The sequence below is a fragment of the Miscanthus floridulus genome, chromosome 1, assembly GCF_019320115.1.
Source record: "Miscanthus floridulus cultivar M001 chromosome 1, ASM1932011v1, whole genome shotgun sequence".
Classification (NCBI taxonomy): Eukaryota; Viridiplantae; Streptophyta; class Magnoliopsida; order Poales; family Poaceae; genus Miscanthus; species Miscanthus floridulus.
The window spans coordinates 143,147,562-143,171,842 of record NC_089580.1 but is presented as its reverse complement, the minus strand read 5'-3'; the positions used below and the strand labels follow the sequence as shown (position 1 = coordinate 143,171,842).

At 43.6% G+C, this 24,281-nt stretch overlaps 2 protein-coding genes across 2 annotated transcripts; both read right to left on the bottom strand.

Annotated features, from left to right (window-relative positions):
* Window positions 1-2,181: 2,181 nt before the first annotated feature.
* LOC136496411 (uncharacterized) lies at window positions 2,182-6,318 on the bottom strand. Its single transcript, XM_066492075.1, has 10 exons — window positions 5,921-6,318; window positions 5,446-5,531; window positions 5,225-5,291; window positions 4,003-4,145; window positions 3,788-3,836; window positions 3,494-3,631; window positions 3,328-3,408; window positions 2,836-3,012; window positions 2,639-2,725; window positions 2,182-2,473 (listed from the first exon to the last, which is right to left on the bottom strand). Exons 1-10 carry the CDS (start codon window positions 6,134-6,136, stop codon window positions 2,411-2,413), a joined length of 1,107 nt encoding a protein of 368 aa, XP_066348172.1. The 5' UTR covers window positions 6,137-6,318; the 3' UTR covers window positions 2,182-2,410.
* Window positions 6,319-22,775: 16,457 nt separating this feature from the next.
* On the bottom strand, window positions 22,776-23,932 carry LOC136496403 (abscisic acid receptor PYL4-like). The gene has a single exon (XM_066492067.1). It carries the CDS (start codon window positions 23,785-23,787, stop codon window positions 23,125-23,127), a length of 663 nt encoding a protein of 220 aa, XP_066348164.1. The 5' UTR covers window positions 23,788-23,932; the 3' UTR covers window positions 22,776-23,124.
* Between the last annotated feature and the right edge of the window lie 349 nt (window positions 23,933-24,281).

Here is a 24,281-nt window from a genome sequence, read left to right as displayed (position 1 = left end):
ATTTATGTAGAGAGCATAATGATAATTTGAATTGACCTTTTTTTTTTGTGTGTGTTTGCTAGAACCACAGACAGCATATGCGTCGAAGCACGAGGCTATGCTTTTGTTCATTATTGGTTGAAGGTGTGACATTGTCCTAAGTTTATGTCACTAGACAATTACAAGAGACCCCTAGGACAAACATGTAGCTTCCGCAAAACCCATCTAGTGAATTGTGAATGTGATGGATAAGATGGGGCAAGTGGCAAGAGTGGCACTAACCATGCTAACTGCGAAGAAAAGGCCAATTGGTAGAAAGCAGGCGAAGGAGAAAATGAAGAGCGGAGTGGATGATGGACCGTACAAACAGGTCCTTCAAAACCTCATTTTTGGAGAAAGAAAAAATAAAGGAAGAGATGAGAGGAAAGGAAGATGATACAAGAGCTCAAGGTCTCACTGGAGGAGCGCAAGGTGGAGGCAGATCAAAATAAGGGGAGCCGGCTTATCAGTATTTTTCTCTCATAACAAAACAGCTTCAGCCGGCTTTAATACCAGCCGAACAGGCTCGGAGGTTGATGCGGGAAGAATAAAGGATCATACTCTCTGACATCACTCTAGAACCGTATATGGAAGCATATATTGTTGCAATGAGGGCTCATCTTGCAGTTGCAGCTAAGCGGATGGCGTCATTCAACAATTTCGGTGGATCAAAGTGGTGCAACTGGTGAAGGTAGCGAGGCTAGCAGTGGTGATAACAATGGAGAAGGGAAGTGATTCGTTCCTATGCTTCATGTTTGTACTTTAACAAGGGGAACTTAAACTATGTGATGGGACAAACTATGTGATCTATTTCAAATTTAAATTGAAACTTGAATTTCTAGATTTGAGTAGTAGTTATTTGTATAAAATAGTAACATTATTGGAGGAATTTATGTCAAATGAAATAGATAGAATGCGCATAGATAATGAGAAAAGAGAAACACTAATGCTCTAGCGCAGACGTCCGTCCCGCATCCATCCGAACGGACGCTTTTAGCTGGGCCTGTGGATTGGCCCACAGTCCTCTTCCCCTCACGACATATGCACAGTTTCTAAAAAAAGAGAGCAACACTTTCCCCACCTAGCACCGACCGCCGCGGGCGCCTCCACTACATCGTTCGCCCTTCACTCGCTTTCTCCGCCGTTGGGGCCTCTCGTCGCGGCTAGCAAACCTGCCGATCGACCGGCGCTGCTCGCGCCGTGGAGAGGGAGACTGCAGCCGCTCGACCGCCGCTACCGCCTCCACCACGGGGTCCGGACGCTTGGTCGGCGGCCAGGAAGATCTCCGCCTCCGACACGCCACGGCGCAACGTCCACCTCCCGCTTACGGCCATCGCCAAGAGCACCCTAGGAGAGGGGGGCGTCGCTGGCCGGGCTTAGGCCAGGCGCAGCTGCAGCTGGCCGTTGCCAGGCTGCGCCACCAGCTCGACCGCCGGCTAGCCGGAACCGTCCGTTCCGCTCTCTGCTCTGCGTCGCACAGAAGAAGGGTGAAAAACGCATGTTGCAAGCTCACATTTCAAATGTTTAGTGTTTTAGAGGTACGCTGTAAGCATTTCATACGGATATTGCAAAAATAGATCGGGATGTTTCAATAATTGTACATGTATGTTGTAAGAGTTTGTCTCTAATGTTTTATCTGTTTTTTAATGTATGTTGCAAGCATGTTTATTTATATGTTGCATATGTTTTTATACATATGTTGAAATTGTTTTATCTGGATATTACGTATGTTTGCAATGGTTTTCAAGTGTTTTTACAAATATTTCAGACACATGTTTCAAGTATTTTTTCTAGCTTTTTTTTTTGGTATGTTGCAAGTATTACATCTAAATGTTTCAAAAGTAGAGTATTACACATAAGATTAGGATGTGCGTGGAAAGCGAGAGGGGGCGCGCGAGGTCCCCATGCAGGCGCGCGGCATTCGGCGGCGCAGGCCGTGCGTGGACGCACGAAAAACAGACTGCAGCCGGGTGTCCGTCCGGACCTCCGGACGCTAACAGTGCCGAGAGAAAATATGGAATATGAGCCCTGATTTAGAGGCTATTTTTGAGACCATTGCTAATTGCTCTAAGCGTGCTAACCGCCAATCCGGTATGCCCGGAGGAAGAGAGAATAAGCGGGGGATGGCTAAGGGCAGGCAACGACATTGAATCTGGACACAACTTCACCAAACGGATGTGCTTGTTATTCAAATATTGTGAAACTACACTGTTCATATAATCATTAGACCAGACGAGTTTAAGTGTCAATTTTACATCAAGATCAAAATTCAACCACGAAGGTAAAAAAAATAACAAAAAACGCTAACTCAAAGGCTCATATTCACCCGACGGGGGGCTAATCCTCTGTTGTGTAACTTAGTTCCATCAAGAGTTCTTCAGATCCCTGACCTTCAAGCCCCGATGTTCTCAATGCTAGCGCCTTTGTTGATTCTCTTGAGAATACCTGCTATAACCTGGATGCCAGAAAAAAAAAGGATAATTCAAGAGCATTACTAGTGATTTCGGTTATTAAGAATCCTTCAAGCTGCTATACTATCTTGGAAAATTAAATCACTGCTATAACTCGAGAAACATTACTAAACAATAAATAAATCACAAACAGGAAACTAATCACTTACCTTTCCTGGTCCAAGTTCATAACTTTTCTCAAGCCCCTTGCCCATAAGAGTCTTAACAGTCGTTTCCCATTGCACTGGAGAGGTTACCTGTTGTGCAGGTCGGTCAGAGCCATGCAACCGTCAAAAATCACTTCACCCTAGAAAGTGGCAAGCCTAGTAGCCTGCAGTAAGAATTCAAGTTTTGGTATAGAACTCACCTGCTGCGCTAAAATCTGCTTGATGGTGTCAGGATCTGAGTGGGGCTGCGCATCAACATTGGAGATGACCGGGATTCTAGGTGTTCTAATCTCAGTGGCAGCCAACGCAGATTCCAACCTTGAAACAGCTGGTTGCATGAAGCTAGTATGGAAAGCACCAGCAACAGCTAGGCGAACCTGGAAATACAATGGTTAAGCATGAAAATTCCTTTGGTAAGATACTAAGATTGTTGAAACAAAAAGGAGAATGGGAGGCAGAATAACTGAAAACTGTAATATGCTTAACCATATAAAATTATAGATAATACTCCATCCGTTCCAAATTATAAGTCGCTTTGACTTTTTTGGTTCATCAATTTTGCTATGTATCTAGACATATTATATCTAGATGCATAGCAAAATGTACCAAAAAAGTCAAAGCGACTTATAATTTGGAACGGAGGGAGTATTTCAATAAATATGATTCAAGCAAAACATTTTTGGAACACTAACCGTCATTCTGGCCTTGAAGGACTTTGCTTTGGCTTCAACTACTTCAATACCTTTTACACCACCAGAAACTGCATAATTCCCCTGCAATGTATTTTTATGTACTTCATTTCATATCAATCAAGAGCCAGCATACGAGGTTACCGACAGCATCAGATAAAACACTCACAGGGCACAGAAAGTTTGCTATCTGAACTCGTTCATTTTCATCTACTTCCTCATTAGCAGCATCACATAGTTCTTGCACCTTTTCTGAATCCAGACCAATCACACTAACCATCGCACTATTGGCAGCATCTGAAGCATCCTACACAGATAATGAACATTAGAAATCAATCTACAAAATCAAACAAGCAAGCAATCTACTAGATTTACTGTAGACTACGTCCACCATAGATAATGAACATTAGAATTCAATCTACAAAATCAAACAAATTATCTATTAGTGTTTCTGTAGACAAACCTGCATAGCTTCTCCTCTTAGCTTGACAAGCTTCAGTCCGTCCTCAAAGCTGCATGGTGATATAGGATGTGTTAGTGTGCAACTGTGCATAGTTGATATACTATCAAATCCAAGTTACAGCTGCAAAAGTACGCCTATCATGTAGGCTTTGTTCATTCCATGATGGACATGGTTTGACATAACAAACAAGTGCTTCTGGAGAACGAATGGAGTACCTAAAAGCACCAGCAAATGCAAGAGCAGTATATTCTCCCAAACTGAGACCACATGTAACATCTACAGAGTTAATCACATCTTGGCCTCCATCGCGTGCACGTAGTACCTCTACTGCTGCAAGGCTGGTAACATATATTGCCGGCTGCAAAAAGAACTATTCAGCAGGCAGAACATAGCACTTAATTGACAAGACTGCAAAAATACTGCAATTCAAAGGAATAATCCTATGCAGTCTTAGAGCATGTACAATGGAGGTGCTTAGAGGAGATGCTTTACCAAAAAAAAAAAAAAAAACTTCACCAACCATAGCACCCGATGCTTGTGAGGTGGATAAGATGCTTAAGTTAGCACCAATGCTTAATGTGTTAAGGAGGAGGTTAAACCTACCTAAGCATCTGTTTGCATTTTAGGAACACGCAAATGCTCAGTGGTATGACAACATTCTCTTCTTAAGCACATATGTCTAAACATCTTGCATTGTACGTGCCCTTACTCATACAAATATGCAATATATCTTATTTAAAACAAAACTAACAAATTAATTTCTGGGGATCCTGAGTTCCTGACCACAATTGCAAGCTTCAAAATGCAAGTATTGGTAACCAAACAAGAGGAGGGCATTGCTTAAGAGCTGCACAATAGAGCATCTCCAATAGTTCCTAAAAAAACAATTGGTAAATCAATGAGTTTTCCAAGTTGCTAAAAAGAAGTAGGGAGCATATTTGTTGCCTTTCTCCAACCATTTCCAATATCTCACTCCTAAAGGCAGAAGGTAATTTTGCATCAGGAATCCCGGATTATTTCCAAATCACCCTAGCCACTTTTTATACTCTCTCTCTCTAGTAAATTTGCATTAAGAAACCTGTTCTTTCTCCTTTTCCTTCCCACATCCTTCCACCTCCAGATTGGCCGATGGATATGCAAGTGTATATTTGCGCATGGATTTGGAGTTGAGATAAGGAGTTGTTGGAGAGAGGGTTTTTTCAATCTTGCCAAAAAAAATCAAGATTGGGAGTGCGTATTGGAAACTCTTGGAGATGCTCTCAGAATCTGGGATTTCCAAGCCAAGCATATAAACTGCAAAGTACATCATATAGACCAGGAAACTTAATTTGGTGGGACACATTTAGCAGGAGCAAATAAGTTGCATGGCAAAGAAACTGAATTAACTATGCATGGCAGCACTGGTGCAAATTACTTGGGACTCTGAAATCCACATACCTGACTGATCACTGTTGAGTCAAGCTTTTCTTTTGGCCCATTGGTGCAAAGATCCAGCAAATCATATCTATATTAACCAGTAGAAAGGAACAAGTTAGCATAAGCACTATAATTATTTTCCTTGGAAGGTGAGCGGCTGAGCGTCCGTGGATTATAAATAAGTACTGCAAGCATAGGAGAGAGAAAACGCGTAGTAGATACTATCAGAGGTTTGGAGATACCCAAGGATTTCATTTGCCTGGTTGAACAATTTGGTAGCTGCTGGAACACTCTGAGCTTCTGCCCCCATTCCAACAGTTTGGGCACCCTGAAATCAAAGCATCCAGCAGTAAATGGACAGGGGAATAGGAGATAGGCATAATGATGTCGGCATGACTCAACGGTACTATTTATTTTTTGGAGAACGGTGGAGGTATTTATTTATAGTATAACTTAGAATTATGCAATTACAGCAGCACTAAAGCACCAAACTTTAAATCAACAGAAACTTCTGTGGCCAAATTTTGATGTACGTTTACTGAAACGTGCAAAAAGGTGACCATTCATTGCCAGGCTTCAATTCCGAAGTTAAGACATTCTACTTGCATAAACCATCGTATAGTGATGACCATTCACAGAATTTACACATGTGGGTAATCCACACGCGCGTGCACACGGCCCACAACTTGCAAAAAGAGGGCCTCACCCTCACCGTACCTGGCCGGGGAAGAGGAAAGCGGTGGTGGGCTTATAGTCGGCGAAGAGCGCGTCGGCGCCAACTGCAACCTCGGAGCCGAGGGACACCCTGGCCGACGAATACCTAGATCTGGACGACAGCGCCACCCTCGCGGTCGCCGGCGCGGCAGCCCGGGCCCGGCCGCCGGCGAGCGGGGCCGGCGCGGAGGGCCTGAGGATGGCGAGCGTGGAGGCCATTGGGGAGCCCGGAGCTAGGCGGAGGCGGCGAAGCGGGAGGCAGCGGCAGCGGTAGGCGCGGCAGCGGTATACAGGTGGGGTAAGATGGCTGGGGCTGTCCAGTAGGCTCGCAGTGGGGAGGGCAGGCGGAGCTCACGAGGACGGACGAGCTGAGCGAGGACGACGGCGGTGTGTGCTGGGACGAGCTGCGCAAGGCAGGCCGACAAAATGGGCCAGCTGGTTTTGGGACGGCCAGGCAAGACGGGTTACTGGGCTGTGCTGCTTGGTTCCTTCGTGGGCTGAAATCTCTCTCTCGCTCTGGACTTGAGGTCTTTATAGCTGGGCTTTCTAAGGCTTGCATTTTCGTCGGGCTTAGGTACTTAGTGGGCTCGTTTGTTGGGTCATAGACTCATAGACGGTGGTTTTTTTAAGGAAAAAAGTCCACATTACCTCTCAGCTTTCGCGAAAATCTGTTTTTCCTCCCTGAACTTCAAAACCGGGCAAACCACCCCTCTCAACTTTTAAAATCGTTCATCTTACCTCCCTGGCCCTGTTATAAGCAGTTTTGAAGGTGGTTTTGCCTTTTTATTTATTTATTTATTTCGGCTGAATCTTTGAAAAAATCGTAGTAAATCACAGAAAAATCATAAAATAGAAAAATCCAATTTTGTTAGACTCCAAATGAGTAGATCTACATAGTGGACATACAATATGGTATTCTTTAGAACAAGGTTTTTGTTGTGCCTTTAGATCTATGCTTTTCTGTAATTAATTGGAATAATTCATAGCTGCAGTTTCTATGGTCCAATTGTGATGAAAATTTTATGGTGGGCTAATTATTATATGATTGAACTGTAGTAAAAATTTCATACTCATTGAATCTTGTATAGCTTAGTGATAGATTTATCTATATTTAACAAGCATAAACTAAAAAAATCTATAACTAAATTTATATTATATGTTTACTGTGTATATCTACTCATGTGGAGTCCAATGAAATTAGATTTTATATTTTATGATTTTTCTGTGATTTACTATGATTTTTTAAAAAATTCAGCCGAAATAAATAAAAAAGAAAAGGATAAAACCGTCTTCAAAACCGCTTATAACCGGGCCCGGGAGGTAAGATGAACGGTTTTAAAAGTTGAGTGATGTATTTTGCCCGGTTTTGGAGTTCAGGGAGGAAAAGCGGACTTTCGCGAAAGTTGAGGAAGATAATGTGGATTTTCTTTCTTTCTTTAACCTTTAACTGGGCTTATAGCCGTAAATGATATGTGTAACGATCTGGGGTCCATTCTGCATTGTAGGACACTAGAATAACGGTAATGCTGCCGTTAAAACGTCTGGGAGACCGGACGCCTCGTTCCACTCACTGTCGCATGCGCCGCTCGTCTATAAAATAACAAATTCCCACAGAAGCACGTCTCCCCAATTCCACGCTTATGCATCGCGGCTACACGACGCCATGCAGCATTCCGACTGTCCCAATCCGCCATGCTTCTGCCTCCATCCCGCGTTGCCGCCCACTCCGACGCGCCGTTGGCGCCCGCCATCCCCACGGCGCCCCCATCCCTGCAGCACCTCCGTCTCCCGCGGAGAGAAGGAATCCTCCGCGTGAGGTATGCTACCAGCCGCCCCACCGACTACAGTTGCCGCTAGACCCGGTCGCCAGCGCCTCACCCTCCATCTCTAAGCTCCATGCGCATGCTCGGTGAGTGCAGCGACGCCTCCTCCCCCACCACGCCGCCGTTCTCCATCCTTCGCCGCACCGAGGCTAGGCGGCCAGGAGAGGGGGCGTCGTTGGCCAGGACCAGGCCAGGCGTAGGCGCAACTGGCCGCTGCCAGGCCACGCAAACGTCCCCTTGTTTTGCGTCATACGGAAAAAGGTGAAAAACGCATGTTGCAAGCGCATGTTTCAAATGTTTTAGAGATATGTTGCAAGTGTTTCATAGGATGCTGTAAAAGTAGATTGGGATATTGCACATATTGCAATGGTTGTAGGTATGTTGCGAGCTCCTGTTCTCAATGTTTTATCTTTTTTCCGATGTATGTTGCAAGTGTATTTATCTGGATGTTGCATACGTTTTCATACAAATGATGTAAGTGTTTTACCTGTATGTTACGTCTCCTCGCCTCGGTGTCAGGCGAGGAAAGACGGAGACAGTCCCCACTGACGTGGATGGACCCCATGTACTTATAGGCGGGCGCAACAAACAAGACGTGGGCAGACAGGGGACGAAAGAGAGTGAGGTGGATTGGCGCTCCCATCGGCCGCCAACAACCGCGCCCCCCATTTGCCAATTGCCATTGCCAGCACGGATCACTGGGATCACAGACGGCGACCGGCGGTGCGTGGGCGCGACGAAGACGACGACGAAAGCGGAAAAGGTATAAGCGAAGCGACGTACGCTTTGGAATATACGGCGCGGCTAAAATGGAAACGGCAGCTGCCCAAGTTGCAGTTGCACTTGCACACCGCGCGCTGCTTTTGCCGTGGAGTGCGTGCATGTGTTTCTTGTTTCTTCTCCAGGTGTCCAAACCATCCGTCCCGTTCCCGTCCCTGTGCTAGCACTAGGCAAGTTGCAGCATGTTGATGCTATCACTTCAATTTTTCCCCGGTTGCAGTTTTTCATTTATTTACTCCAAAAAAAAAAGAACAGTTAGAAAATGAAAGCAAGCAACGTTTTCCAAAGCAGCGTGCAAGTTCGTATCCTATCACTTGGCCTTTGCCAAGTGCTTTTTATCTTCACTGAGAAATAGGTTCAAGATCAACACGTTAGGCCTACATACACGCCACTTTGTTTTGCGGGGAAAAAAAGGTTCCACAATTCATGCAGAAACAGCATTATACGTACACGTACCTGTAATCCTTTGGTTGTTCTGAGGTGCTCTCTACACGGCTTGTGATGTGTCCATTGATATCAATGGCATGTGTGGTGTCTTTATCAATTTTGAGATAAAAATACAAAGTACAGAAGGCTGGGAGATGCATGTGTGACAAGCGTGACCACCAGCCAGATAGGTCCTTATAGCACTGTTATTACTTTTACTTGTCACCCAGCAAACAAGGCTGGTGCAGTCATTTAATCCATGAGAATACATATATTAAATGTATATTTCCAAAAAAATTCAAAATTTTTTGGACAAAGGACAACTTAAAATACAACCCATTTAGCTTGTAGCACCAAAAAGAGATTACAACTAAAGAAAATATAATTATTAGCACATAAGTTGATAGCGAAACAAAAGTGATTCTCCTGCGAAACCGGTCTTTTGTCGCTTCAATCTAGTAGTGCAGGAATCTGAAACTGATTCTTGTGCTCCAAGCTAGAAAACGAAAACATTCCGCATGCCAAACACACAGGCCTTGGGTACGCTAGAAAACAAATCTCACCATGGCCCCAAATAAGATCAAATGGTGCTTAACAGACTGCAACTATTAATTTTGACCTGTAAAATAAGACTTCACACAATGGTCCATCTTAATCGCTGATCATCAGCATTACACTTAAATCGATCAAAAACATCGTGGGAAATTATAACAACGGGACGTAACAACCAGGACAGGTCTTCCATCCATGATCATAGAATCGTATAAACGACAGTCACCCTCAACCTTTTGGATTCGAAATAAATTTCGAAATAAACAGTGTGGAGTAGTAACGTAGTCTACCTACATGCATTGACGCCTTTTTATCTACTTGCATTGTACTCCCTCCATCCCAAATTGTAAGTCATTCCAAGAATCTTGGAGAGTCAAATTTTTTCAAGTTTGACTAAAATTATAGAGAGAAACACAAAGATTGATGACATCAAATAGGTACAATATGAAAATATAACTAATGAAGAATCTAATGATACTTACTTGGTATGATAAATATTATTATTTTGTTATATAAATTTGGTCAAACTTGAAAAACTTTGACTCTCCAAGATTCTTGGAATGACTTATAATTTGGGATGGAGGGAGTACATATTTAAATTTCTCGGGCACTTTTCCCTGCATAACTTGTTTGTACTGTATATATTTGGGTATAGGATTCAAAGTCGCCGGCCAGAGGACAAATGGGTACGGTACATATTTTGAATGGGGACGGATAGTTTGCCAATGCCGGCTATACATATATATTGACATGCGTACGTACGCATTTTATTGACTTCGATTCGAAAGTTGTGACTCAGAAAGGAGCAATTGCTTACTAGATCTATCTGCTTTAGTACCTATTCGACACAGTGTTCAGATAATTAAAACTGTCGTTATAGTAGTACTAGATATAAATCATATGTTAATGGCGGTACACTGTGTGCACTTGTGCGCGCGCTTTTCTTTTCAATAGATAGTAGACACCAGTACAGAATAGACTTTTGTTTTTTGGTTTTAGTCTTGGCCGGAATTTGGTCGGAAGTAACAGTAGATTTAGTCTCGATTAGAACCACTAATCGGGACTAGAATTTTCTGTCCAACGGATGGTGCAATAGGCTTTTGCAGCAGTGACCTTTAGTCCCGGTATATGGTTCAAACCGGGACTAAATGTTGCCTTTCAATCCATGTTGGAATCACCAACCGGGATCAAAGGTCCCGCTGGCTTTTTATCCTGGGTTTTGGCTCTAACCGGGACTATAGGTTGATCCTTTAGTCCCGGTAGTCTCCACCAACCGGGACTAAATGTCTCCACCTATATATACCCGCTTCCACCGTCTCCCTAGCCTGAGACATACCAGTCAAATCTTGGTCTTTGCTTATTGTTCATCCGTGTTTTTGCTTGGGGGAGCAAGTTCTTGCTCTCGGCTGCCGGCTTCATCTTCAATCTTCTAAAGGTTAGCAACTTATTCTTCTAATCTTCCATTGCTAATAATGTAGATCGTTTCATGCTTTAGTAATAAGCATAGAAATATTCAAATATGTGGGTTTTTAGATTAAGAATAATAATGGTGGATTTTAGTTTTATTTATACATCATTTCTACGTAACCTTAAACATTTATTGTTTTCTAGATCTTTGTTACCAACATTATTTCTTGATGAGAGTTAATAATCGTTAAACAAAATTTTGTGTAAAATATTTAAGTTTACTTGGCATGCATATATATTGTTTATATGGGCGTTTAAGTTTACTTGGCATGCATATATATTTGTTACCTTAAAAATTTATTGTTTTCTAGAAATAATCTTTGTTACCAACATTATTTCTTGATGATTTATTGTTTATATATTTCTCTAATATATATTGCTGCATTGTATATTTATATGGGGGTTCTATATTTATTGGGATATTTTTTCAGTTTTTTAGTTACGATGAATAGCAGCGGACTTCCCCAACCACAGGAACCAGGTTTCCACCTTGGCGATCTTCCATTCACGCCATCGTCACATAGGTCCGTTTCCGCGTTACCCAGACCCATCAATAGTATGGAATATTTTATGTTTTGCGTGCTAATATAATTTTTGCATATATACATTCATTTATAATATGATTGTTGCATATGTCACGTACTATAAAATCGGTAAGTGGCTGTAAGCAGCACTATGGCTGCTCGGGGTGTGGGACATCTTGAAGTGACGACAAGTGAGGTCGTGAATAATGAAGGAGGCGAGTTATGGACGTGCAGTCTCGCCTTCGGCATCCCCATTAGGTACAATAATGAGGTGCGCTAGGACATCGTGCAGACTGGACGACGGTCGTCGACCAAGTTAGGTGCCCAGATCGATGTCGTGCTACTTTTTTTTTGCAGGCAATTGAGTGAATTGGCTACCGTGTGCCTAACTTATCGTCCTTAAAGATAGAAACTTTACGTCAACATAGTCTGGATGTGCCGCGAGTTAGCGAGAGGCATGTGACATTCAACTATATGATGTGGTACATCGTGTATGATATGAGAGTAATGTTTATTTATTCTTATTATTATATGAGCGTTTTCTGATATTTTTTGTTTGTTCGCTTGCAGGTTTTGCTCTATGATTTCACCTATACTACATGTGGCTTGCAGCTCATTCTCACGCAAGCTCTTAAGCGACTGGGGTACGCCTGGGACTTCGTGAAAGCGATGGGCCAGAGGATGATAGCTGGCATCCAGTATTGTGTGAGATTTAGGCAGAATCAGCCCATCGATAGTCCGTCGGTAGGCTACATCTATAGGATGCCATGTCCTCTGCATTGTAAGGCAATGAAGAGTGTTGTAGTGCGGGCCTTATATTACATAGATAATGACCGTGGTTACACAATTCGAGACATACACTGTTGGCCGTGGAGACAGACTAGGGTTGCGGCCGGTTGGTAGGATCCATGTGTTAGTTAGGTTTATTCGTAATGTTATGTTTAATCTGGTTTATTCGAATGGTTATGTACTTTAATTAGGTTTATTTGTATGGATATTTTAATTATGTTTGTATGCAAGTTAATTATGTTTTATTAGGTTTATTTGTATGGACAACATAATTATGTTTATATGGATTGTAAGGTTCTCTAAGGTCTTTATTATTGTTTTGGTCATTTCTTCGTCCGACAAAGTGGTACATAAATTTGTGAATAATGTGCAGTATCATTTTGTCGGACGAAGAAATGACCAAAATAAAAGTTGTAGATCTCAAAAAATTACGCAACTTTGTAGTTGAAAACTTTTTGATTTGAAATCATTTTGTCAAGGAAAACTATGTTTAAATTTCTGAGATTTGAAATTTGAATTTTTAAAATGTCCTCAAATGGAGAAATGACCAAAACGAAAGTTGTATATCTTGAAAAGTTATGCAACTTTATAGTTGACAACTTTTTTATTTGAAAGCATGAGACAAAAGCATTATAAATTGTATATGAAAGCAAATTTGTATTGCAATTTTTTGAGCTATATTTTTTACTACGTAATTTCTAATTTTTGGCCTATTTATGTTAAAGGATATGTTATAAACTGTTGTATGGGCGGGAAACAAAATTGTTGGGTAGTTAGCAGTTTCGCCGCGCACCAAAATTTGGCTTTAGTCCCGGGTTGGGCCACCAACCGGGACTAAAAGGCCTTTAGTCTCGGTTGGTGGCCCAACCCGGGACTAAAGGTACCAACTATATATATAATCGTGTCTTCTCTTCTTCTTTCTCCTTTCAAGCGTCGCCGGATCCGCGCCACGCACTCCGCTGCGTCACCACCCCCGCCGTGCGCCGCCCGTCCGACCTCGCCCTCTTCGCCGGCTCGCACGACGGGTCCTCATCCACGTCCTCGGCTCCGGCGCGCGTGTTGGCGCCCACGTCCTTGTCCTCCGTCGGCCGGCTGGCGTTCTCATCCTCGGCTCCGGCGCGCACGTGGCTCGCTTCCTCTTCTCCGATGAGCGCGGCGGTGCCCTTGTCCTCGTCCTCCGGCGGCCGGCTGGCCTCGCCCTTGTACTCGACTCCGACGCGCACAACGCCCTCGTCCTCCTCTCCGGTGTGCGCGCTGGCTCCATCGCCCTCCTTCTCTCCAGCCAGCACCTTCGTGTTTCCGACCTTGCCCTCATCTCCGGCCTCGACATCGTCTCCGTCGTCGCCTTCTTCGTCTCCGGCCTCGGCCTCGACCTTCGTCTGCCGCCAGGTGGTAATACTCATTGCCAACCCCTTGTCATCCCTTCGTGCTGTGTGAAACCGGACTTGGAAAGATGCTGAATTTTGATACATATGGTTTATTGATGTGAATTTTGGTATATATAGACTTATAAAAAATTGACTTCAGTGATATACATATATGAATTTTGATATATTAACGTGTTATGCATTTTGATATATTGACTTTAGTGATATGAATTTTGATATATAAGGTTTATTGATGCGAATTTTGATATATATAGACTTATAAAAAAATTAACTTCAGTGACCTGCATATATAAATTTGGATATATTAACTTTAGTGTTTATGCATTTTGGTATATGATAAAAATTGACTACAGTGTTTTGAATTTTGATATATAGGATTTAGTGATGTGAATTTTGATATTTGTAGACTTATGGAAAAAATTGATTTTAGTGATATGCATTTTCGTGTATGAAAAATATTGTCTCCAGTGATATGATTTTTGATATATTGACTTTAGTGAGAAGAGATGGCTGGACGTCGTCTCCCTCTGCCGGAAGTCATAGGTTTCAACGGCTATGTAAAGTGGATGGGATTCGATCTAGTGTTGCCAAATGTACTGTTTAATCATCCAAGTATAGTAAACAACTCTATATGTTTCCAATAAATTAATGTGTCAAATACTCTTATATAAATATATTTTCTGATATGTATATATATGTGATTCTTAAATGTATCGTAGGTAATTGATCCAATCATTTGACTTAAAGAGACACTCTCAAATTTAGGGGTTCAGGCAGTGGATGTTCAGACCGTTCATGTAGATAATGATCCATTAATTCAATGTCGAATTGACTTTTCCACCCCCGCTAGGAGGGGTAGAGGTGTTGTGCAAATCTCAGAGATGGGAATAAAGGCACCCCAGAAGACTCTTGCATAAAAATATGCTATCATTGCATGTGTAACTAAGCTTGCGAATATTGGATACACCCTGCCTACACTATCCTCCGTGTTGATACAAGCTATAAATGCGGACATGCGTCATAATGTTAAGGGCTTTTGTGCAAGCATTGCTTGGAACAACCCAAATGATGTGGTAAAGTCGAAGTCGAACTCATAGTTTATATCTGGATTTGTTGTTATATGTTGCAAAGCTTGGTTCTCATAACTTTTTTTTTCTCCCCACACTTATAGGTTGAGGACTATAACTTAACCTACAATGGGTGCAGTTTTGAAGCTACTCTAAACCAGACAACGTATCAATTGAGTTATGATTGGAAATATGCTCATGATTCATGAATAGCCAACACTCACTGCGGAAGGATTTCAGGCAAAGCTGCTTGCGACTAAGAGGGGAGACCCACCGACTTCTCGAGCACTGTTAAACGTTGTTAGTAGACCCTGTTGTCGTAGTTGTGAAGCAAGGGAGAGTGCACTAGTTAATGCATCGGTCTTCATCAATGATATTTTTGGATACCACATCGGTGACCGACACTTCACCGAATCGAAAATACGAGAAAGTGAACTTCATTAGGTAGTAGTGGTGACATACTATGTTTGCATGAACTTTGTGGAGTACTTGGACATGTAGTGTGTAATGATTTGGTTTAAATTTATTATGGTTTGTATGAAATTTGATTGTGAGATGGATGATCATTGCAATATACAACATCTTACTTAATTAGTTTCACTCTTAATACGTGCGTACAATATTCAATGCAAAGAAACTGTAAAAGAAAAGAAAAAAAGAGACATTCAGTCCCGGTTGGTATAATCAATTGGGACTAGAGGTGTAATACGTGACAGCGCCTGGGGCCTGGCTAGAGCCGCCTTTACTCCCAGTTAATAATACCAACCGGAACTAAAACTCTCAAATCAATTGGACTAAAGCATGCTAGCTAGCAGCCACCGAACTGAATCTCACGCACAGTACAGCAGCGATCCCCTGGCCTTGAACACGGACTTCCGACTTCGTTGAACAAAAGGTCTGCAGGACATGTAGCTACCGCCTGACGTAGATACATGCGTCCGGAAGTCTCACTAACGCTCGCAGCAGCTGATCACGAGCCCTTCCCAATTTCCCATCCCTACACAGCCGCTAGCTTGTCCACCCACGGCGCCGCCACCGTGTGGTGCGCATCCGGCCGCCGAGGCGCGCGACCACGCCCACGATACGTGCGTGGCGCACCCGGCTGCCACAGAGATCCTCGCCCGGGTAGACATGCACTGCCCATGTCTCTGCCCATGTCACACGGAGATAGTATAGGTGATCGATCAGGCAAGCTACTCAGGGACAAAAATGAGTGGCCGAGATCGAACCGCGTAGGAAGAGCCTGCCAACCAGCCAGGGGAGACCACTGACCAGGCGGGCCAACGAAGAAAAAAAAATGCGGCGGCCGACCGAGCCGACGTACGCTTCGGGCCTTTGGGGTCGACGCCCGTATACACGAACTTGTCCGCTTGAGAAATCGAGGCCCAATGCAAGTTGCACGCGCCCCTGCTTTTGGCGTGGAGCCGGAGCGTCAAGTTGTTGGCGCCTTGGCGGTGCTGTGTGTCCCGCCAACGAAGCCATCCGTCCATCCTTGCTTATCTCCCTCTGCAAGTTGATGTGGAGTTTCTAGAGATAAACCCGCCCTTTAATATCACTTCATTTTTCTAGATGAAGGCATGTTTAGATCCCCTTCTCTAAATTTTAGACCATCTATTTAGAGACTCTAGCTCTAAAGTTTGAGGAGGGATCAAAACAGGCTCTATTTTTTTTCTCGAAAGCTAGAATGTCTCCAAAAACTCCTTAAAAACACCAAATAAACCCTATGGTTATGCTAAATGAGCAAAATAAAAATAAAGCTCTACATTTACCTTTTGTCCGGTCGTTATAGCTTCCTAAAGCTCGAAAACTAGACGGAGATTGCACGAAAACCACGTGAAGAAGATATTTACCTAATGCTTATATTTAGATAGTAGTTGTTTTCTCTTCTTTTTTTTTTTGCAAAAAAACAAATTATGGACTTGTTTTAAATAGCTTTTGGACATAAAGCTTATTTTCTAAGAAGCGGTGAGGTCCTATCAATCGGTAACTTTTGCCAAGTGCTTTTGGCTAGCGTGACTACCAATCAAACATGCCAAAATGAAATTCAGATAGTCCGATAATATATTCACTAATTAACTTCTTTTTACTAATAGGAGAGGTAGTACCGATCGAGAAAACAAAAAGGCGAATCTATATATCCTTTCTCTCTATTTTTTAAGAAAAAAAAACTATATTATGATCTCGACAAGAGTTTTACCAACAACCATTTTATTATTACAATGCTATGGCCTCTATACAAAAAGCAAAAGCTTGAAACAAGAATATAACTTTGAAAACAAAAGAGACAATTCAAACGGCAAACTAAGGCCCCATTGAGGAACCCTACCAAACGGTTTAGTAGCTAGGAGGAGCCATTTGCAGCTATTTTTAGTGAAAAAGGGGAGGTCACGGTCGTGGCCCCTACAAAACGGCTCCGACTTCTCTGGAAGAACCCTACCAAACAAATCCTAAACACCAAATCTATAAGAAAACATCCACGCATGTTGACCAAAAACTCAATTTACGGTTGTTTCCAATAAATCGCAAGCACACTCCATTGTTGTTGAACACTTCCCTTCAATAATTAAGACCAAAAGTGAGTCCAATATGTAGATATGAACATAACATGTATTTAAGAGTCTATTCTTTTCTTATAAAAAAAAACAATATCATTGATCCTACTTAGACATATAGGCCAATATACAACACTCGCACTCCATTTTGAAAACGTGTTATTTGGTACATCCATTGCAACAGTTCCTAAATAAATGAGCTACCTACATTCTATGGTGGTTTTAAACCAAAGCTTGAATAATTCTCAAATAGAACATGAAACACACCTCAGCCTTAGACTACTCATAGTGTCGTCGATGCCCAAAGAAAAGTCCCTACACGCACTATCGGCATCGATGCTAAGAATGCATGTGCGTCTTTCAACGCTGGTGCCCAGAGAAAAAAGCTGTGTGCTCTGTGTGCAGTATAGTGATGAACACCAGCATAATTTTTTTATTTACTCGGCACCGAGAAAAGTAGATTACTCAAGCCATGTAACTTTTTGTTCAGCATCGGTACACATAATGGCTCTCCTCGATGTGCTCCAACTCTCTCCTCTTTCAGCATCGGTAAAAACCAACGCTGTCGGTAGTCTTATAGATACATCAACACGAAGATCTAGTCCTTGTTCGATAAAGTATATATGGAGATAATAAAGCGCAGAAAAAGAATTATATATATTGTTTTCCGATCTGATATTACTGTTCGATGAAGATAATGCATGGCGCTGTATATTACACTATACACTTCTAATCGGTGCGTTCCCTTTGTTTGAGAGAGAGAGCGAGAGAGAGGGAGTCAACATGTCGCTGCTGATCATTCCTGTACGTCGTTTATATTAGTCCCTGCAGATCATTCGTGTACGTCATCTCAGCTCGATCGGCATATATACACAGTCACTCGCCATCGCCGCCATGGCGCCATGCTGCTGCGAGAACAAGGCATCTCTATGTCATTCTATATATCCATCACCCACAGCACTACTCATGTCTAGAGAGACCGAACTTCGCACAGCAGCAACGTCGCAATCCGGCCGGTCGGTCGTATGTGCAGTCGATCGTGTACCAAGTATATCAACAGCCTATAGCTATCAGAGACGGGAAGTTCTCTTCCATTTTCTACAAGAAACGCTAACGAGAAGACAAGCGGGACCAGAGTGGTTTTGGGCCGGGGCCGCCGGTATGTTCTCGATACGACGAACTTGCGACGATCGAGACACGTCGCGAGTAGTTGAGGCGGTGTATCTCATGGAGACATGGACACCCTTCTACTTTAGAGCCTAGCTAGCACGAAGTTACTCGTGCCCTAGAAAATTAAAGAAACCTTAGCAACTCTTACCAAAACGTAAAAATCCTGCCCAGTTCCTCTGTTTTTCAGAGAGAGAGTGTGTGTGTGTGTGAGAGAGAGAGAGAGAGAAAACACATGGCCAAGTCTCTAAACTTGACAAGAATAGTCATGTCTAAACTATCCACGTTTGCCATTAATTATGAAAAGTATCCATCTAATTAAATCTACTTATATCTGAATACTCATCTCCACGACTAGGAGTAGTCCCTAAACCTATGTCTAAATTACGTGCCATTATAAAAAAAAAGTAACATTTGCATCTAAATTATACGAATCTTGTATTATTAAAAAATTAAAATAAGTAGCTCCAGAAAAATACATCTAAAATGTCCACGACTGCCGTTATAGAAACAAATAATCTAAATTTTTTCAATACTACCTTGTTTATATTTCTAAAATATATTCATAAAAATCCTTCAAATTTATAGATCTTGTAAATACTTTGAATACAAATCTATTTAACTTGCATGCTTCCAAGCTAAATAACCTTGTCGTTATTGATGTTTATAGGTTGTAACATTGGACTACATCTTTTAATTTCGTGATTGGAGGGTTGTTACTTGTTTTTAAGTGACTCGGTTATTTCATTATATTACAAAAGAACATAGACGGAATATACATGGAGGTGTGTTTTAAACAATGTTCGCCTAAACGGTCGTTTAGCCCGTTTAAACACCGTGTAAACGCTACACGGTGGTCCGCCGTTTCCGTTTAATCACCTGTTTACCCCGTTTAATTGACCGTTTAGCCCGTTTAATAGGACGTTTTGCCCGAATAATGGCTAAACGGTAGGTGACCGACTGTTTACCGTTTAGCGTTTAGGAAAACACTGGTTTTAAATAAAGAGGAAAAATATAATATGATGAAATGCCACATATATAGGCTATTTGGAATAAAATCTATCACAACCGGAGAAATATTATATGTATTCATGTCTATGGGCATTGTGTTAGAAAATAATAACAGAGAACAAGTATGAGATTTATACTTACATCTCTTTAAAATAATCACGTCTCTTAACATTGCAAACCTATGCAATATATCTGGCATGGGGTTGATGGACTAGTTTGTCCAATCATAACATCATGCATAATATACGAATGAATTTTGCTTAGTTGTTTAGGTTTGTTTGTCCACTTGACTAGTTCAGAGTTCTAGACTCAACATTAGGTATATACCTATGTTTTTGGCTATTTATTTTTCCATTGATAAATGAACTGCATGTAGCGACTTCATTAATATATCCTATCGATTGACCTGGCCTCTCCAAGATGTTTAGCCCGCTCACTGCAGATTGTTGGCTGCGGTTGCAACAGCAGCAGCAGCCGCCCATCGCTACGGTAGTTTACAGTTCTAAAGTTGCAGCCACAGGTGCACTCACAGCGGAAAAATTCTGCAGCGAGCACTCCCGTTCATAGTTTTTGTGTGACTATATGTGCATTTTCCCATTTGTAAAAAGAAAGATGCGTACACCGGTAGAGAAGCTAGATTTAGCCTGGTTTCCAACCCCTTTAGTGCCAGTTTTGAGAACCGGGACTATGAAATAAAGGTCGTGATTTTTAAAGGTGTTTCTTAGGTTAAAAAAAGGTGCAGCTGTGGAGATTCAAACTCAAGATCTCCCACTCCATCCCTTGCGCGCGTTGCCATCTCAACTCTCGCCACACATCTGACTTACATAAGATACACTAGCTGTCTTTTTTAATTCACTCTGGAGACACCTTTAGTCTGAGTTTGAGACACAAACCAGGACTAAAGGTACCTTTAGTCCGGGTTCGTGTCTCAAACAGAGACTAAAAGTCATACTTTTAATCTGGGTTCGTGTTTCAAACCGGGACTAAAGCTTCTGACCCTGACATGTCTCGATAACCGTTACAAACCGGGACTAAAGTGTGGAATTAGTCTCAGTCTGTATTACAAACCGTGACTAAAGGTCACATGCCTCCTTTCGTCTCGGTTTGCAATTTGGAACCGGGACTAAATGTTTTTTTGTCATCGACGGAAAGTCGTTTCTCTACTATGGTACTACATCCGTTCCAAATTATAAGATGTTTTGGCTTTTCTAGATAGATTGCTTTAACTATGCATCTAGATATAGTGTATATCTAAGTGTACAGTAAAAATTATAAATAAATCTAAAAAAGCCAAAACGTCTTGTACTTTGAAACGGATTGATATACTGCTACTAGTACGTTGTCGGTGACGACCTGGCTCGATCGGGCAATATGAACGCAGGATTTGGAATCTCTACTTTTTTTTATAACACTTGGAATCTCTGCTTACCTGGTGCGTGCGTCCTGTGACTCCGTTGCACGTTCTACGTCGATCCATTCGTTCAGAGAAGATATACGTACGGAGAGCAGAAGGTGACATGATTACTCAGGCACACGAGTAATCGTGTACGTGTACGTACGTACCAGTATATCTTTTACCCCGTGAGCGTACGTCGACGCTACGGACGTTTCGTTTCTCTTTGTAGCTTCACTGCAGCTGCCTGAGCAGTGGCAAATTAAAGACCTGTTTAGACCGTATCTTGGCAGGCAGCTCGTTAGTCAGACAGCAATCTTAGCTCCAGCCGATCAAAATTGTACTCATAGTCTATAGCCCCGGTCGAGAAGCCGTGAAGGGTCTAGCTTGATTTTTTTTTTGTTGAAAACAATGGTCCAGCTTGCTTTTTGAACTCATAAAATAAAAATCATCTTGGCTTTTTCTGACTATCGTTGTCAAAACTGGAACAAACCGAAACGAATAGGCGAAGCAAATGGACGGGAGAAGAAGCTTCCTCCCCCGACGCCGTCGGGAAGAAAAGAAGAGGTCCAGTCCGGCTGATACCAGATAGCCCGTCGAGACCGTTCCAGAAGCAAGTGGAAGGAAGGAAGCGCGGGAGGGTGAAAGATGCATGGACCGACCCATAAGCCAAATTGCCAAGACACAGAGAAAATAAATAAAACTAAAAAAAAAAGGAGAGGAGGGAACCAAGCAGCCGTGTGTGATGCTAATCACGCGATCTGACACATGCAAGTTGATCCCCCACTTGCGCAGTTATTTTACTCACATCACGTACGTGTGCTGACCTGGCCTGTCCCGTTCCCGTGCAAGTTGCCGCCGGTCTCGATCGCAACGTACGCACAAGTTGCAGGTAGCTATAGCGACCCATATTGTTATCTGTCGCAGTAGCAACATACCCTAGTTTAATTATAACAAAGATGACAATAACAAATAGATTATTATTAAAAGCGTGGTCAAGGAGCGATTTGGAAACGGCCGGTGGATGGAAGAGGGAGAGGACGGGCGCGATAGGTGGGTGTGGGTGGAATGGAAGAAGCAACGACAGGGCCTCTGCTCTACCCGCGCAAGTTGGCCTGCTTGGCTCGGCTGGCTGCTGGGGCGGCAGTACAGCTCGAGACGTCGCGACGCGCCGCAAGTGGGGCGGCACTTTCGCCGCGCGCACCCTGGGTTTCGCTTCTCATCTCAGCAAAGGGCTCCATCATCTTCGTCCTCCGGCTCCTCCCACAGGAAGTCCCACGAACAAAGTAAAGATCCTACTGTGGCTATCAATCTGTACGGACATCCCTCCCCCTGTGATGTGATTATTAGCTAAATAGTGGTCGATCTCTGCTAAACTAGCTAGTTGCTTCTCGAATCTCGATCTTCGCTTGAGTCCTGCAAACTGTACTATGCATAATCTCCGGTTTATATTAGATGCAGCTGTGTATACATATATTGTATTCCAGATCGACCAAACTGAGGTCTTCATCACTGTTATGCTACGTACGCCTGGCTCTGATCGATCTCATAAACACTTTTCCGCGTGATCGGCTGCTCTGGCAAATGCATTTTTGCGTACTAGCTCGGTACTCCATGTTTGGCAGCTAGATATGCTCCTCCTGCTTCCTTTTGCTGGTAGCTTTAATTTGTTCGCCCGTCGATTACTTAACATGGAAGAGTAGAGAAAAATAGACTTGCTGGGTTAGCAAATCAAACAAGTGCGCAACGCTCACTGTTGCTACTTACTTTCTCATCATCACTTGGCTTGTTGCGTGTGACAAGCTCGATAAATGTAAGCAGGAGGCTCTTAATCATTTTGTGTGTTCATCACAGTACACTAGATATTGCTCCGCATGCATAACATTTGTTACATTTAGATCAAAACTTGCCAGAGGACATACAATAATTAATCTGATATGTTTTGTGCTTTCCAGAAACCACATCTATAACCATGAACATATATACAGAGGAATCGATCGTGCGCCGGAACTTAGATCTCTACCGGTTTATACTTGTCATCTGATATCTTGAATCTTTGGACAAGGGACTAGCTAGGGATCAGGGAGGGCTGTGTGTCTCTCGCAACAACGAGAAACAAAAATAATAACCAAAACCAAGAGGGGCACTAATGTGAAAAAGGTCAAAGAAAGAAGAAAGAGAAGAAGAAAAAAAGCTCACGCGCCGTAGAAACACGCATCCCTCCTCCCCGGAAAAACCATCGATCACCCATGGAGATGGAGGCCCTCCTCACGCCTCCACGGCTGCGAGCTTCTCGGCGGTGGTGGCCAGCGACTGGAGGTTGCACTTGACGATGGTGTCGACGAACACTCGGGTGTCCTCGGGGGTGTTGCCCGGCGGCACGTCCACCACGTACGACTCCACGACGACGGTGGCGGCGTCGGGCGCGGCCGGGGAAGGGTGCACGGTGGTGACGGAGAGGTAGTTCTGGAGCCGGTGCTCGCCGCCGACGACGCGGAAGCTCAGCACGTGGCTCTCGTCGTCCAGGATCTCCAGGCGCTCGCGGCTGGACGCCGCGGGGAGGCCCGACACCACGCGCACCTCGCGGAGCGTGCCCACGCCGCCGTCGCCCGCCAGCAGCGCGCAGCTGCGCACGAACCGCTTGTACGCCTGCGGCTGGTCGAACCGCCGCACCACGGACCACACCGCCGCCGCGGGCGCCGCTACGTGCTGCACCACCGCGGAGCAGCACCGCCCGGGCCCCGGCGCCGCGTGCTCGTGGTGCCGCGCCGCCTCCGCGGGCACCTCGCCGTCGTGCGCCCCACACCGCATCCCGGCCGCGCTCGCAGCGACAACCGCGGCCACCTCCGCCGCGCACCCGACGCCCGCCAGGACCCGGCCGTGGTGCTGGTGCGGCATGCTGCCGGGGCTGGACGCCTGGATGCACGGCATCTTTTGCGGCTAGCTGGCTGCGCTTGTCCTACCCTGGTTAGCTGCCTTCGTCTGCTGGTCTCGTCTCTCGTGTGTGCGGTGGAATTTCTTGCGGCGATGGGCGGGTTGGGGATAGTGAACTGTGAAGAGAGGTTAATGGAGGGTAGAGGCATTTATATATGCAATGCAAAGTGCGCCCAACTTGTCCTGGCTCGCACTGCTGCATATGTATCCAGTTGTGTGCTCACTTTAATTGTGCTCCCTCTTTAATTAATTCAACTAAATCATCTTTAAGTGGGGTCTACATTTCAGCAATTTGCCCAAGTTGCATTTTTGGGGGAGGGCGTTGCCAGCTTTCTTGATCTTTTCTATAGATTAGGAAGAAAAACTGATATAGACTCAACCCAAGTTGCAATTTTGCGGGGAGGGGGGCATTGCCAGCTTCTTGATTTTTTTCGATAAATTAGGAAGAAAAAGTGATATATAAACTCAACACGAGAGATTCTTGAATTTCA

Coding starts and splice junctions, on each gene's coding strand:
- LOC136496403 (XM_066492067.1), bottom strand. CDS start 23,787: ATGCCGTGCATCCAGGCGTCCAGCCCCGGCAGCATGCCGCACCAGCAC.
- LOC136496411 (XM_066492075.1), bottom strand. CDS start 6,136: ATGGCCTCCACGCTCGCCATCCTCAGGCCCTCCGCGCCGGCCCCGCTC. Junction 5,292..5,445: donor CAGGCAAATGAAATCCTTGG/GTATCTCCAAAC, acceptor TGGTTAATATAG/ATATGATTTGCTGGATCTTT. Junction 3,409..3,493: donor TAGCAAACTTTCTGTGCCCT/GTGAGTGTTTTA, acceptor AATACATTGCAG/GGGAATTATGCAGTTTCTGG.